General features: G+C 40.3%; 1 protein-coding gene across 1 annotated transcript in view; it reads right to left on the reverse strand.

The window, feature by feature from the left end:
* Trmt2b (tRNA methyltransferase 2 homolog B) overlaps positions 1 to 10,064 on the reverse strand; it is a 79,066-nt gene extending 69,002 nt beyond the window's left edge. The window contains 6 exon segments of the mRNA XM_055608328.1: positions 2,408 to 2,478; positions 3,458 to 3,557; positions 4,350 to 4,484; positions 8,761 to 8,815; positions 9,849 to 10,039; positions 10,041 to 10,064. Coding sequence (XP_055464303.1) covers positions 2,408 to 2,478; positions 3,458 to 3,557; positions 4,350 to 4,484; positions 8,761 to 8,815; positions 9,849 to 10,039; positions 10,041 to 10,064 — 576 coding nt within the window.
* Between the last annotated feature and the right edge of the window lie 3,037 nt (positions 10,065 to 13,101).

Genomic DNA, 13,101 nt, shown 5'->3' on the forward strand with positions numbered 1-13,101 from the left:
TTTATTAAGTAGCTATTAGAGGCAGCAGTTAAGGTTGGGTGCTGACTCCCAAGAATATATTCAGAAAGAAGAAGGCCATAGAGTCTTCAGTGACACCAACATTGATTGTAAAAAAGGGGAATTAATTTTTTTTAATCCCACGAGAAAGACTAAGAAGGGGTCGGCAAGATAGGAGAAATGTTGGGGCTAAAGAAATGGCTCAAAGGTTAAAAGAGCTTGTTGTTCTTCCAGAAGACCCAAGTTCACTTTCCAGCACCTATGTCAGGTAGTCACAGCTGCCCATGACTCTAGCTCCAGGGAATCTGACACCCTTAACCTTTGCCAGCACCTGCACCCACACATGGCATACATGCACACAAAATAAATATTTAGAAGAAAGATAGGAGGAAAGCCGTCAGAGAATAGTATCGCAAACCAAATGAAGAAGGCAGTATCTCAAGAGGAAAAGAAGGATAAGCTACATAAAGGAAGAGAAAATAACAGTAAGCTAGGGGCAGAAAGCTTCTATGGGCTTAAAAAAAAACAAGTTCACTGATAACTTAGGCAAGATCAACTTCTATACAGTGTTCAGGACACAGTAAGAACCATTAGAATTTCTTCAAGATAAAAAATATTAATCACGCTACAAATTAAAAAGAGCTATGAGGCAGGTGTGAGCAAAGAAACAAGAAAACAGGTACGTAATGAAAGACAAGGAAACTAAAAAGTAGGAAGTAAGTCCAAAGAGAAGCATAAGCTTTGATGGCAGCAAAAGGAAACAGCTACCTCTTTCACTTCGAAGTAAAGAACGGTCGGATTTCAGTGACATTTATATATGGACAAAGAGCCAAACGTGTTTACTTCTAAGAGCTGTAACTTTTTCCTGTTAATCTTTCAAAACAAAAGGTAGTTAGTTAAAAAGTGTAAAGAAAGGTAAAAGTTGTACATTACTTTTTGTTTGGTTGGTTTTTCAAGACAGGGTTTCTCTGTGTAGCCTTGGCTGTCCTGAACTGGCTTTGTAGACGAAGCTGGCCTCAAACTCACAGAGATCTGCCTGCCTCTGCTTCCAGACTGCTGGGATTACAGATGTGTGCCACCATGCCCAGCTTAGAATAATTACTAACAAGAGACCAATAATATGGCTCACTGCAAGAGGGCTTGACACCAAGACTGACAACCTGAATTTGACACCTGAAACTCTTGTTCTCTGACCTCCCCAGGCATACCACAGCACACATGTACATGTGTACACACACAGCATGCATTAAATATAAATAAACAAACAGACAAACAAAGAAAGAAGGGCTAAAGAGATAGTAGCTCCAGTGGTTAAGAGCACTGGCTGCTCTTGCAGAGGACCTGGGTTCTATTCCCGGCACTCATACAGTATCTCACAGACACCTGTAACTTCTGTTCCAGGGGATCTGATGGCCTGTTCTGACCGCCACAGGAACCATGTACACACATGTCGAACAGATATACATGCAGGCAAAGCATTCATACAAGAAAAAGGAATAAAGCAAAAATTTTAAAATAATAAGTAAATGTAATAAAATAGAAAAATCCCTCACACAAATAGGACAGGGTGGACATGAGGGGCATGAGGATTCTGGAAAATGAGCCTATAAAAAGAGATGTGGGGAGTTCTGGAACTTATTATGTGTCCCATGAAAAAGCAGCACCACAATGTCAGAAGCAAAAATTACTAAAAGTATAGGTGCTGGTAAGAATGAAGGAGAGAAGGAGAGTTGTTATTTGGGAGTCTAACTCAGTCATCAGTAAGGTTTCAGACTTTTGTTGTTCAGATCTGTGAGCATAAGCATAATTTGTAGTGACAAACTGAGTTACCACTGTAGCCTCACTCAAGGTACAGTGCCTGAAAGGCAGTAGGCATTCAGTAATAGATCCATAAAACAGACAGATTAAAAATGTCTCAGGGGCCAATCCCATGAGAAGTTTGTTTTTCTGTGATGCAAGGAATCAAAGCAAGGTCTTCATGCATGCTAAATATGCATTCCACTGCTGAGCTATGTCCCCAGCTCAGTCTCATTAGAGGTGCCTTACTGCCATCCCTACAGCCCTCATGGTATTTCTTTGTTCTGCTGAAAGCATTAACATTTCAAAGATATTGAACCCCTGACACAACACAGTGGTCTCAGCAGTACCTCTTTCCTGATAATTCCCTACTACTAATGTCCTTGGACCCCTTGACATTTCCAATAACAACAGTACTTCTGCCTCCCACTCTACACTATCCCTGGAACAAAACAAGGGCAATGTTCTATCCACGTTAAAAGGTAGGCTTTCAGTATAGAGCCCCTCCTTTCGCAGCAATCACAGCAGGCACCCATATTAAAATGTCAGGAACACTTCAGTTAGAGACTACAATGCCCCGGGTCATCATCAACCAGCCCTTGTTCATTTTTACCTGAGCCACTTGACTATGTTTCTCTGGGATGTTTTTCAAATGGTTACACGGTACACAGACAACATTCCCATTTATGTAAACAAAATGATTTACTTGTGTGGTTTTCCTCCTAACCCAGCAGCTGGAATTTCCTCCTTCGGAGGCATATGTTAATACAAAGGCACAAAAGGCCTAATTCAAGTACATAGCTATGTTTTCAGAGAAAACCTAATTATTTTCTAGTTTAGGCATTCATCAGCTGATTCTTAACGGAGCTAGTCCTAAACACTTCCCCTCATACCACGAGAATGCCATGCAATGATATCTGCATTCTGTTCAGATTTTAAGAGGGAAATAAAATGAATTGGGTTTTGTTTTTCTATTACTGAATAACAGAATCCTGATGTCATAAAATCATTTAATCCAGCACATGAAGGGAAAAGCCAAAAGTATTATTTGTCCTAACAAACTGTAGTTCAAGGCATATGGATATCAAACAGTGTGATTAATATGAAATGTTGGTGCTTCAAGTAGATTTATTGAAAACAGGCAAGTAAAAAGCTCAGGAATAGAATCTAGGAATCGATGTAGGAGGTAAGTTTCAGAAAATGCCATTGTGATTTCCCTCAACGTTTACTCCCTTTTCCCTTCCAATTCTTTTAAGACAGATTCACCACAGAGAGCTCTGGTTTTTTAGGTCTATGAGGATAAGAAACTGATAGTGACTTCCTAACAATTGAGGACACTGCTCCCAATATGGACAGGAGCAAAAACAAGGACAACAATGACAATGATGAGGTGACAGCAGTGATAACAGAAACCTTTACCCTAAGCCTTCACTGTCTCATCTGGTAAATAACATTTGGATGAAGAATAAGCAAGAGCAGTGATGTCCATCACTGCTATAATCATTAGAAATTAACCCAGTTCAACCCTGTGATCCTGAGCTGCACTGAAGGAGTCAGTCTTCTTTAAGGTCATTGTATGTTCCTTAACTCCTGTTGACACTGTTATATGTGTCCTCCTCTTCCTTCTCAGCCACTGTTTTGTATTGTTATCTTTTGAACTGACCTCTCCAAGTTCCTAGGTAGTAGTCCACAGTCTTTGGATTGCCATCTGGACTCCAGTTCACAGAAAAGGTGGACTTTTTCCAGTAGCCATTGATGGTACCCTAGAGAGGACAGAAAGAAAAACAAATGTAAGCAGGAGATCAAACAAAATCAAAGAGGATGACAAGAAAGGGAATGCAGCCATGTTCTCTAAATGAGGACCAGTGATGCTGACTCAAAAGGCATGGTACAGGTGAAAGCCTGTGCCTGGAATGATCCACATAGTCCAGAGCAGAAAGAGCTGCCAAGACTCTGAGAACTCTGTCATGTGATGTCGTGGCACTTTTGACAGCATGTTTCTCATCTGTGTTGTTGCTTTGCTTTTGAATAGTTTCTTTGCTACTCTGAAAAAGAAAAAGAAATTTCCAAGTTTTCCATAAAGCAGGAGCGAGCAAAACTGACCTGTCAAGAGCTTGGCAAGACCTATAGCATCTGTCATAACTGCTAGACAGTGGCACTGTAGCCCCGAAAACAGCCACAGACACAAACACATAAGCTCAGCTGTAATACAAAAAGACAGTTTGGTCTAAGAGCTGTGGTATGCCAAAATGTGCCATAAATGAAACTATGCTGTTTGGAAGCACCATGAGGAAGGTTTTTAAAGCCGTGAATCTGCCAAAGGAAGAAGTAGGATTGTGGCTGATAAAGTGGGCTCTGTATCACAGTCCAAACTACATATACATTAGCTCTGACACTTTCTAGATGGGTGTCCTTGCTTAATCTCTGTATTCTCTGACAGCTTCCTTTACAAAATGACAGCATGATAATCACCTAGCTCCAGCAAGTGCCCAGTAAATACTGCTGATATCATTTCAGGGTCATAGTAGGTAAGAACTGGGAAGGTGAGGACTTACAGAGGGGCTAATAGGATGGAGGACACAGTGGAGCTCCTCAGACTGCAGTACAGCCACTGTGCCACTGACTCCATGGAGCACTTGTAGGTAAGACTCTAGTCTTTGTAAAATTTTCTTCTGAGCTTCAAATGTCGCCTGCAACAGAAAGAATATAAGCAATGAAGCAAATGTATTTTCATTGTGAAGAATAGAAAAGAATACAAAAGCGGTCTCTCCAAGATTCATGAGTTATACTCTTAACAGATAACAGAAGCAGGGAATCCAGCACAGGCGAAGACTTAATAAGATGTTAAGAAAAGGTCAAGAGGGAGTTATGTGGGAGCTCATCTTTTTATCTGACCTTTAAGATTAAACATTTAAAGTACATGTCAGTGCTGCCCATTAGAATGTCCTATAATGGAGATGCTCTGTCTGTGCTATGTTCTTCATATACAGTAGCCACTAGTCACTTGTGGCTAGAACACTTGAAATGTGCCTATTGAGACTAAGGAAAGGCTTGTGGGAGAAACAGGGCTAGGCAAACAACATTTGAAAATACATCAGTAATTCACACAAGTAAACAGCTTTTGGAGAAAGCATAGTTGGGAATGTGATTGTATTACAATGCTCTAAATGCAGCTCATCAGAAAGTATCCCCCGCTCAACCTTGTGCTCAAATTCTACACCAAACATTTTGAATTCAACCTTCTTTAAGGGCCACTACATAGTCTGTTCCTGCTGATCCTGTTCTCTGTACCCTTCCCTGGCCACTCAGCCTTTCTGTGCTTATTTCTGCTTGTCACAGACTTCACCTCACTTCTCCAGATTCCCAGGGAATACCCACAGTATATAGATTGTTAGCTAGCCCTTGGTTCCCTTCTTGCTTTTTTTCCCCCATCATTCTTTGGTTTTGGTTCTTTGGGATTTTTAAATTTTACTTGCTTTTATTTTCTTGTGTCTGAGTATTTGTCTGTATGTATGTCTATTTACCATGTATATTTATGGTGCCCATGGAAGCCAGGAGAGGATATCAGATCCCCTGGAACTGCAGTTACAGATGATTGCGAGCTACCAGTTGGGTACTAGGGATTAAACCCAGGTCTTCTGGAAGAACAGCCAAAATTCTTAAGCACTAAGTCATCTCTCCAAGCCCCTGTTCTTTGCTTTGTTTTTTGTTTGTTTGTTTTATTTTGTTTTCTTAGTCAGAGATTTCTTTTCTTTTTATTTATATTTTTTCTTATTTACTTATTACAGTTTATTCACTTTGTATTCCCGCTGTAGCCCACTCTCAGTGTCTCCTCCCAGTCCTACCCACCCTCCCTCTTCGCCCCCTATGCCCTTTGCCTAGTCCCCTAATAGGGGAGGACCTCCTCCCCTTCTATCTGACCCTAGATTATCAGGTTTCATTAATGCTGGATACATCATCTTCCTCTGTGGCCTGGTAAGGCTGCAACCCCAAAAGGGAGGTGATCAAAGGGCCAGTCACTGAGTTCATGTCAGAGACATCCCCTGTTCCCCTTAGTAAGGGAACCCACTTGGAAACTGAGCAGCCAATGAGTTTCCTTTGAACAAGGGGTCTAGGTCCTCTCCATTCATGGTCCTTGGTGGGAGTATCAGTCTCTGCAGGCCACCCCTGGTCCCAGGTATTTTGGCTCTGTTTTTCTCCTTGTGGAGTTCCTGTCCCCTCCAGGTCTTTCTAGCTCCCTCTTCTTCCATAAGGAATCCAGTATTCTGCCCAAAGTTTGACGACAAGTCTCAGTATCTCCTTAGATACCCTAGTGGGTAGAGTCTTTCAGAGGTCCTCTGTGGTAGTCTCCTGTCCTATTCCTTGTCTTCTCCTACTTCCGATGTCTATCCTGTTTGCCCTTCTGAATGAGGATTAAGCATCTTCCCTAGGGTCCTCCTTGTTGTTTAGCTTCTTTAGGGATATAGATTTTAGTATGTTTATCCTATATTATATGGTTAATATCCACTTATAAGTGAGTATATATCATATGTGTCTTTCTGCTTCTAGGTTACCTGACTCAGGATGATCTTTTCTAGTTCCCACCATTTGCCTGAAAATTTAACTATTTCCTTCTTTTTAATTGCTGAGTAGTATTCCACTGTGTAAATATACCACACATTCTATATCCATTCTTCCTTGAGGGACATCTAGGTTGTTTCCAGATTCTGGCTATTAAAATAAAGTTGCTATGAACATAGTTGAGGAGATGTCCTTATTGAATGGTAGGGCATTGTTTGGATGTATGCCTAGGAGTGGTATAGCTGGATCTTGGGGTAGCACTATTCCTAATTTTCTGAGAAAGTGCCAGATTGATTTCCAAAGTGGTTGTACAAAGTTACATACACACAAGCAATTGAGGAGGGTTCCCCTTTCTCCACACCCTCTCCAGCATGCATCATCCCTTGAGTTTTTTATATCAACCATACTAATGGATGTAAGGTGATATCTCAGGGTCATTTTGATTTGCATTTCTCCAATGACTAAGGATGTTGAGCATTTCTTTAGGTGTTTCTCTGCCATTTGATATTTCTCTTTTGAGAATTCTCTGTTTAGCTCTGTACCCCATTTTTTAATTGGATTACTCAATTTGTTGCTTTTTAACTTCTTTAGTTCTTTATATATGCTGGATATCAGCCCTCTGTCAAGTGTAGGTTTGGTCAAGATCTTCCCCTAGTCTGTAGGCTGTCATTTTGTTCTAACAACAGTGTCTCTTGCTTTACAGAAGCTTTTCAGTTTTATGAGGCCCCATTTATTGATTGTTGATCTTAGAGCCTGTACTGTTGGTATTCTGTTCAGGAAGTTGTCTCCTGTGCCAAAGAGGTCAAGGCTCTTCCCCACTTTTTCTTCTAACTGATTTAGTGTGTCTGGTTTTATGTTGAGGTCTTTGATCCACTTGGATTTTAGTTTTGTGCAGGGTGATAAATATGGATAGATTTGCATTTTACTACATGTAGACATCCAGTTAGACCAGCACCATTTGTTGAAGATGCTATATTTTTTTTCCATTGTATGGTTTTGGCTTATTTGTCAAAAATTAAGTTTCCATAGGTGTGTGGGTTATTTCTTAATAATCTTCGATTTGATTCCATTGAGCCACCAGTTTGTTTCTATGCCAGTACCATGCAGTTTTTATTTTGTTTTGTTTTTTTAAGCCAGGGACTCACCATGTAGCCCTGGCTGGCCTGGAACTCATTATATAAACTAGGATCACCTCCCACTTAAGAACCACCTACCTCCACCTGCCAGGTGCTGGGATTAAAGTTTTGTACTACTATGGTAACTTCTTACTGTCATTCTTACAAAGAGTGTATGCGTGTGTGTGTGTGTGTGTGTGTGTGTGTGTGTGTACACATGTAGGAACACTCATGCACTTTTTAACATGGGCTGTAACAAGAACAGCATACTTTATGCATGTCAAATAGGTAAAAGAAATAATAAGAATATGGGGCTACAGAATTGGCTCATCAGTTAAGAGCACTTATTCCTACAAAGGACCCAGGTTCAATTCCTAACACTGACATTATGTCTCAGAACTGTTTGCAACTCCAGTCCCACAGATATGATGCCTTCTGACTTCTGAAGGAAACAAGCATGAATGTGGAGCACACACATACATGTAGGCAAAACAATCATACATATAATAAATAAATCTAAAAGTTTGTGAAAAGAAAGAATAATATGACAATAAGGCTAGAATTTTTCCCCAAAGACCTAAGATTTGTCATTGAATGCAGGGGCCAAAAGGTCCACCACTTCGGGAGCAATATAAGGAACTAAAACTGTACTGGGTAGAGTACTGATCACTAGCAGTGAAGAAGTATGGTCCAAAACATCGTCAGAGAACTGAGTGAACTAGCAGATGGTTGACATGCGTGCATGTGCACTTTACACATTTTTATATAGCCCAGTTCAACTGAGTGCCATTTCCTTCTTTCATCTAACACTTCTCATGAACAAAATTGCTCCTGGCTAACATGAAATCCGCATTATGCTCAAATTGTTCCCTAATACATCAATCCACTGGAACAAATTTGTTTTCAAAGCAAGCATTATGGCAAAATTACCTATACTTAAATTTAAACAGACACATGTGGCTGGTAGCTCCTGCAGGATGGGCGGGGAACATGGTTTCCTTGACACGGTGCTTGTCTGGAATGCATGAAACCCTGGAACTGAATAAAGTAAACGTGATAGTGCACTCCTCTAATCCAGGAGGCAGGAGGATCAAAAGGTTCAAGGTCCTCCATAGTTACTTAGTGAATTGGAGTCCAGCCTGGTCTACATGACACCTTGCTTCTTCATAAACAGAAACAATAACAACAAGGAACTATTGGGTAACTGGACTGATCTCTTCAATCAGGCTTTCCATATTGTAGTGCCCTTCTGCTGCAGGGGTTAGGGAAAAGACTGAAGCTACACACCAACCTTGAGTTGTTCTTCACAGCTCAGCCTCCAGAGTGGAGTCACAATGTCAACCAGCCTTGAATAAAATAATCCAGACACACTGTTAATTATCTCAAAATGTACTGAGCACCCATGATGCATAAGTACCTCCTGCATCCAGTCACTCTGATGTTTCACTTAACTTCAGAAGATACAACTGACTCTCACTGCCCTAGGGAGATGGGAGTCTGGGAGAAGAGTCCATTTTGGTGATGTCTACTACTTATCAGAGCAGAACAGATGGGCAAATTCAATACAAAAAAATTCCAGATTTATCAGGGGGTAATTAGTCATATTCCAAAAAGTGTTATTCCTGAGTTCCTCTATAAAGCTTACTTCCTTAATGCTTTTAAAATATAACTTGATCTCAAAAATATATTTGGTGCATAAAATTGGGTATATTTGTGCTTGTTTGGCTGTAAAGGGACTATTCATGTCCAATCCATATACTATTTCTCTCCCCCACCCCCCCTCTCTCTTTGTCTTTTTGAGACAGGGTATCACTATGTAGCTCTAGCTGATCTATAACTTTTTATGTAAACTAGGCTGGCCTTGCACTCATTCACCTGCTTCTGCCTCTGAAGCACTGAGATTAAAGGCAGGCACTTCCATGCCTAAACACTATTTTGATTTTTATTTTCCTTGCTTTTAAATTGTTTCAATTTACTTTGGTTTTGGAGATAAGGCCTCACATAGCATAGGCTAGCCTCAAACTTGCTATGTAGCTGAAGATGATTCCAGATCTTCCTGCCTTCATCTCCTGACTATTGTAGTTACAAGTGTGTACCACCATGTCCAGCTCCATAGACCTTCTGAGAAGGAAGTTTCTAGTTTATGATAGCCTTTCTGACAAAGATGCACTCTAAGACAAGCATATTTCCTACAATCCCAAAGTCATTCTATTGCTATCCTACACAATTCCTCAAGATTGCCCTGATCACAGTACTTCAAGTACCCTCATGAATTGTCACAATGATACGTTAGTCAGATTGTCCAAACAGAATCTCAGTGGATCTCAGAATCCATAGATTCTGACTTGCTGAAAACAAATGGCATCAGCTTGATCATACCTTTCCTGCCAGGTGTCACCTAGTGGTCTCAAATGCCTTTGCGTCTTCTGATACTTTTGTCCACTTGGGTACATCCTAGCTGTCACACTGGTGAAACTTTTGGCTCTACCCAAAATGTACTGTGACAAATCTAGTGGTCTTGCAGTAAACCAGGGAAGCAGTCCTGGTTTGGAGAAGAAACCCACCCTGGAACAAAAATAATCCTGGGCTGTGCATTAGGAATCTTGATGCCTGCCAATCAAACACACATGGAAAGGCAGATACCTAGGCACAACTCATAGGGCTCTTCATTTATTTACAAACCCTTATGGAGCCACCAAGCATAGTACCAACACAGAATATTCAGTAAAGCATACCTCTTCAACAGAACTTAGAACATGTAAGATAAAGTTTTAAGCCAGACTTAATGGTGTAGACCTGAAAAAAAAAAGGAAGGAAGGAAGGAAGGAGGGAAGGAAGGAAGGAAGGAAGGAAGGAAGGGAAGGAAGGAAGGAAGGAAGGAAGGAAGGAAGGAAGGAAGGAAGGAAGGAAGATCAATTCAAAAGGCTAACCTGGAAGATCAAGAGGCCAAGGCCCATCAAAGTTACTCAGTGAGTTCAAGGTTAGCCTGGCTAACTTAATGATATCCTATCTCAAATTTTAAAAAAGTAATACTAAGGATCGAAGGGATGGGGAGTAGCCCAGTTTGTAGAGCATTTGCTTAACACAAGCCCTGAGTTTGAATCCCAGCACTCAGGAAGTGGAAGCAGGAATATCAGAAGTTCAAGGTCATCCTTAGTTATATTTTGTATTCTGAGACCAGCCTAGACTACTTGAGACCATGTCTCAAAAAAAAAAAATTAAGGGGGGCAGAGCCAAGATGGAGACTAGCACACACAGTTTCTGAGCTGTGGAAGAGCAAAACGCCTGAGTTGCTGCAGCAGGACCTCATAACCTGGCAGTGACAACAGCACGGAGCTGGCGGAGCACATCAAAGAAGCAGGGCCAAACCAGAGAGCAGAGAGCCCAGATACCCCGATCTCTGCCAAGTGACCTGCCTGTACAGGGGCCTCTCTCAGCTTCCTGAAGAACTCACCAGATGCCAGAGAAAGACAGTACCAGTCTGATCTGCAGAATCCAAAAATAAACAGGGAAGATTTCAGATAAGCAAATGGCCAGGGGTAGGAGAAAGAACACTTCCAACATAAATCAGAACATCATGACTTCACCAGCAAACCCCAAAATTTATGGATACTCCAATTCATCAAAAGCACAGGAAAATGACTTTAAAGCCATGCTTACCTAATTATTTGAGGCTCATAAGGAGGAAATGAACAAATCTTTCAAAGAGTTGGCCAGTCAATTGGAGGTAAAGAAAGAAGAAATACACAAAATCCTTAAAGAAACACAGGCAAACATAGCCAAACAAATAGAGGCACAAGTAGAGATAAAATTAGTGGCATATAAAAAGGAAATGAACAAAGAAATAGAGACCATTGTAGAGAGACAGGAATCCAAATTCAAACACATGAAAGAAATGGTGCAAGGCATGAAAACAGAATTAGAATCAATAAAGAAAACACAAACTGAGAAAACCCTTGAGCTGGAGAACTTGGAGAAAAGATCAGGAACCACAAAAGTAAGCACCACCAAGAGAATACAAGAGATGGAAGAGAGAATCTCTGGAACTGAAGACACATTTGCAGAAATTGATACTTCTATCAAAGAAAAAGTAAAATCAGAAAAGTTCCAATCACAAAATATCCAAGAAATCAAGGACGCTATGAAAAGACAAAATCTAAGAATAATAGGAATTGATGAAAAAGAAGACTCCAGGCTCCAAAGTCCAGAAAATATTTTCAAGAAAATCATAGAAGAAAATTTTTCCAACTTAAAGAAAGAGATGCCCATAAATATACAAGAGGCCTACAGAACACCAAATAGACTAGACCAGAAAAGAAACACATCACGTCACATCATAGTCAAAACACGAAAGCATCTTTGCATACTAATGTGATAAATATGCTTGTTTAACATAAAGAATTAAATCTTGGGCTGAAGAGATAGCTCAGTGATTAAGAGCACTGAATGCTTTTGCAGAGGTCCTTGGTTTGGTTCGTAACACCCACACTGAGTGGCACAGGAGATCTGAAGGTAGACCTATAAGAATCACACCGGACTTCTCATCAGAAACTATGAAAGCCAGAAGGGCCTGGGCAAGTATCATGGAGACTCTAAGAGATCACAAATGTCAACCCAGACTACTATACCCTGCAAAGCTTTCAATCAACATAGATGGAGAAAACAAAATATTCCATGACAAAACTAAATTTACACAATATCTACACAGCAAACCAACCCTACAGAAGATACTAGAAGGAAAACTCCAATCCAACGAAAACAACTTCACCCAAGAAAACAGGGCATACAGATAATATGCCAACAAAAATGAAAAGAAAACAAGCAATGAAACAGGGTAAGATCACCAACTTCATTAAAAAAGAAACTAACATGCATTGGTCACTCTTATCTATCAATATCAATGGACTCAACTCACCAATAAAAAGACACAGGCTAACTAAATGGTTGCGGAAACAGGATCCAACATTCTGTTGCATCCAAGAAACGCACCTATGCAACAAAGATAAACACTAACTCAGAGTAAAGGGCTGGAAAAATGTTTTTCAAGCAAATGGTTCCAGAAAACAAGCTGGAGTAGCCATCCTAATATCTAATAAAATAGACTTTCATCCAAAGTTAATAAAAAAAGATAAGGAGGGTCACTATATTCTCATCAAAGGAAAAATCCAAGAAGAGGACATCACAATTTTGAATATCTATGCCCCAAATACAAGAGCACCTACATTCGTAAATGAAACAATATTAAAGCTTAAATCATACATTGATCCTAATACCTTAATAGTGGGAGACTTCAACACCCCACTCTCATCAAGGGACAGATCAACCAGACAGACACCAAATAGGGAAATAAAAGCACTCACAGAATCCCTAAATCAAATGGACCTAATAGACGTCTACAGATCTTTTCACCCAAACTCAAAAGAGTACACCTTCTTTTCAGCACCACATGGAACCTTCTCCAAAATAGACCATATAGTTGGTCACAAAGCAAGCCTCAACAGATACAAAAGGATTGAAATAATCCCTTGTATACTATCTAACCACCATGGACTAAAGCTGGACATCAACAACAACAGTAACAACAAAAAGCCGACACTCACATGGAAACTGAACAACTTACTACTCAATGACA

Source organism: Psammomys obesus, unplaced genomic scaffold, assembly GCF_907164565.1.
Source record: "Psammomys obesus unplaced genomic scaffold, mPsaObe1.curated_primary_1811, whole genome shotgun sequence".
In the NCBI taxonomy this organism is placed as follows: Eukaryota; Metazoa; Chordata; class Mammalia; order Rodentia; family Muridae; genus Psammomys; species Psammomys obesus.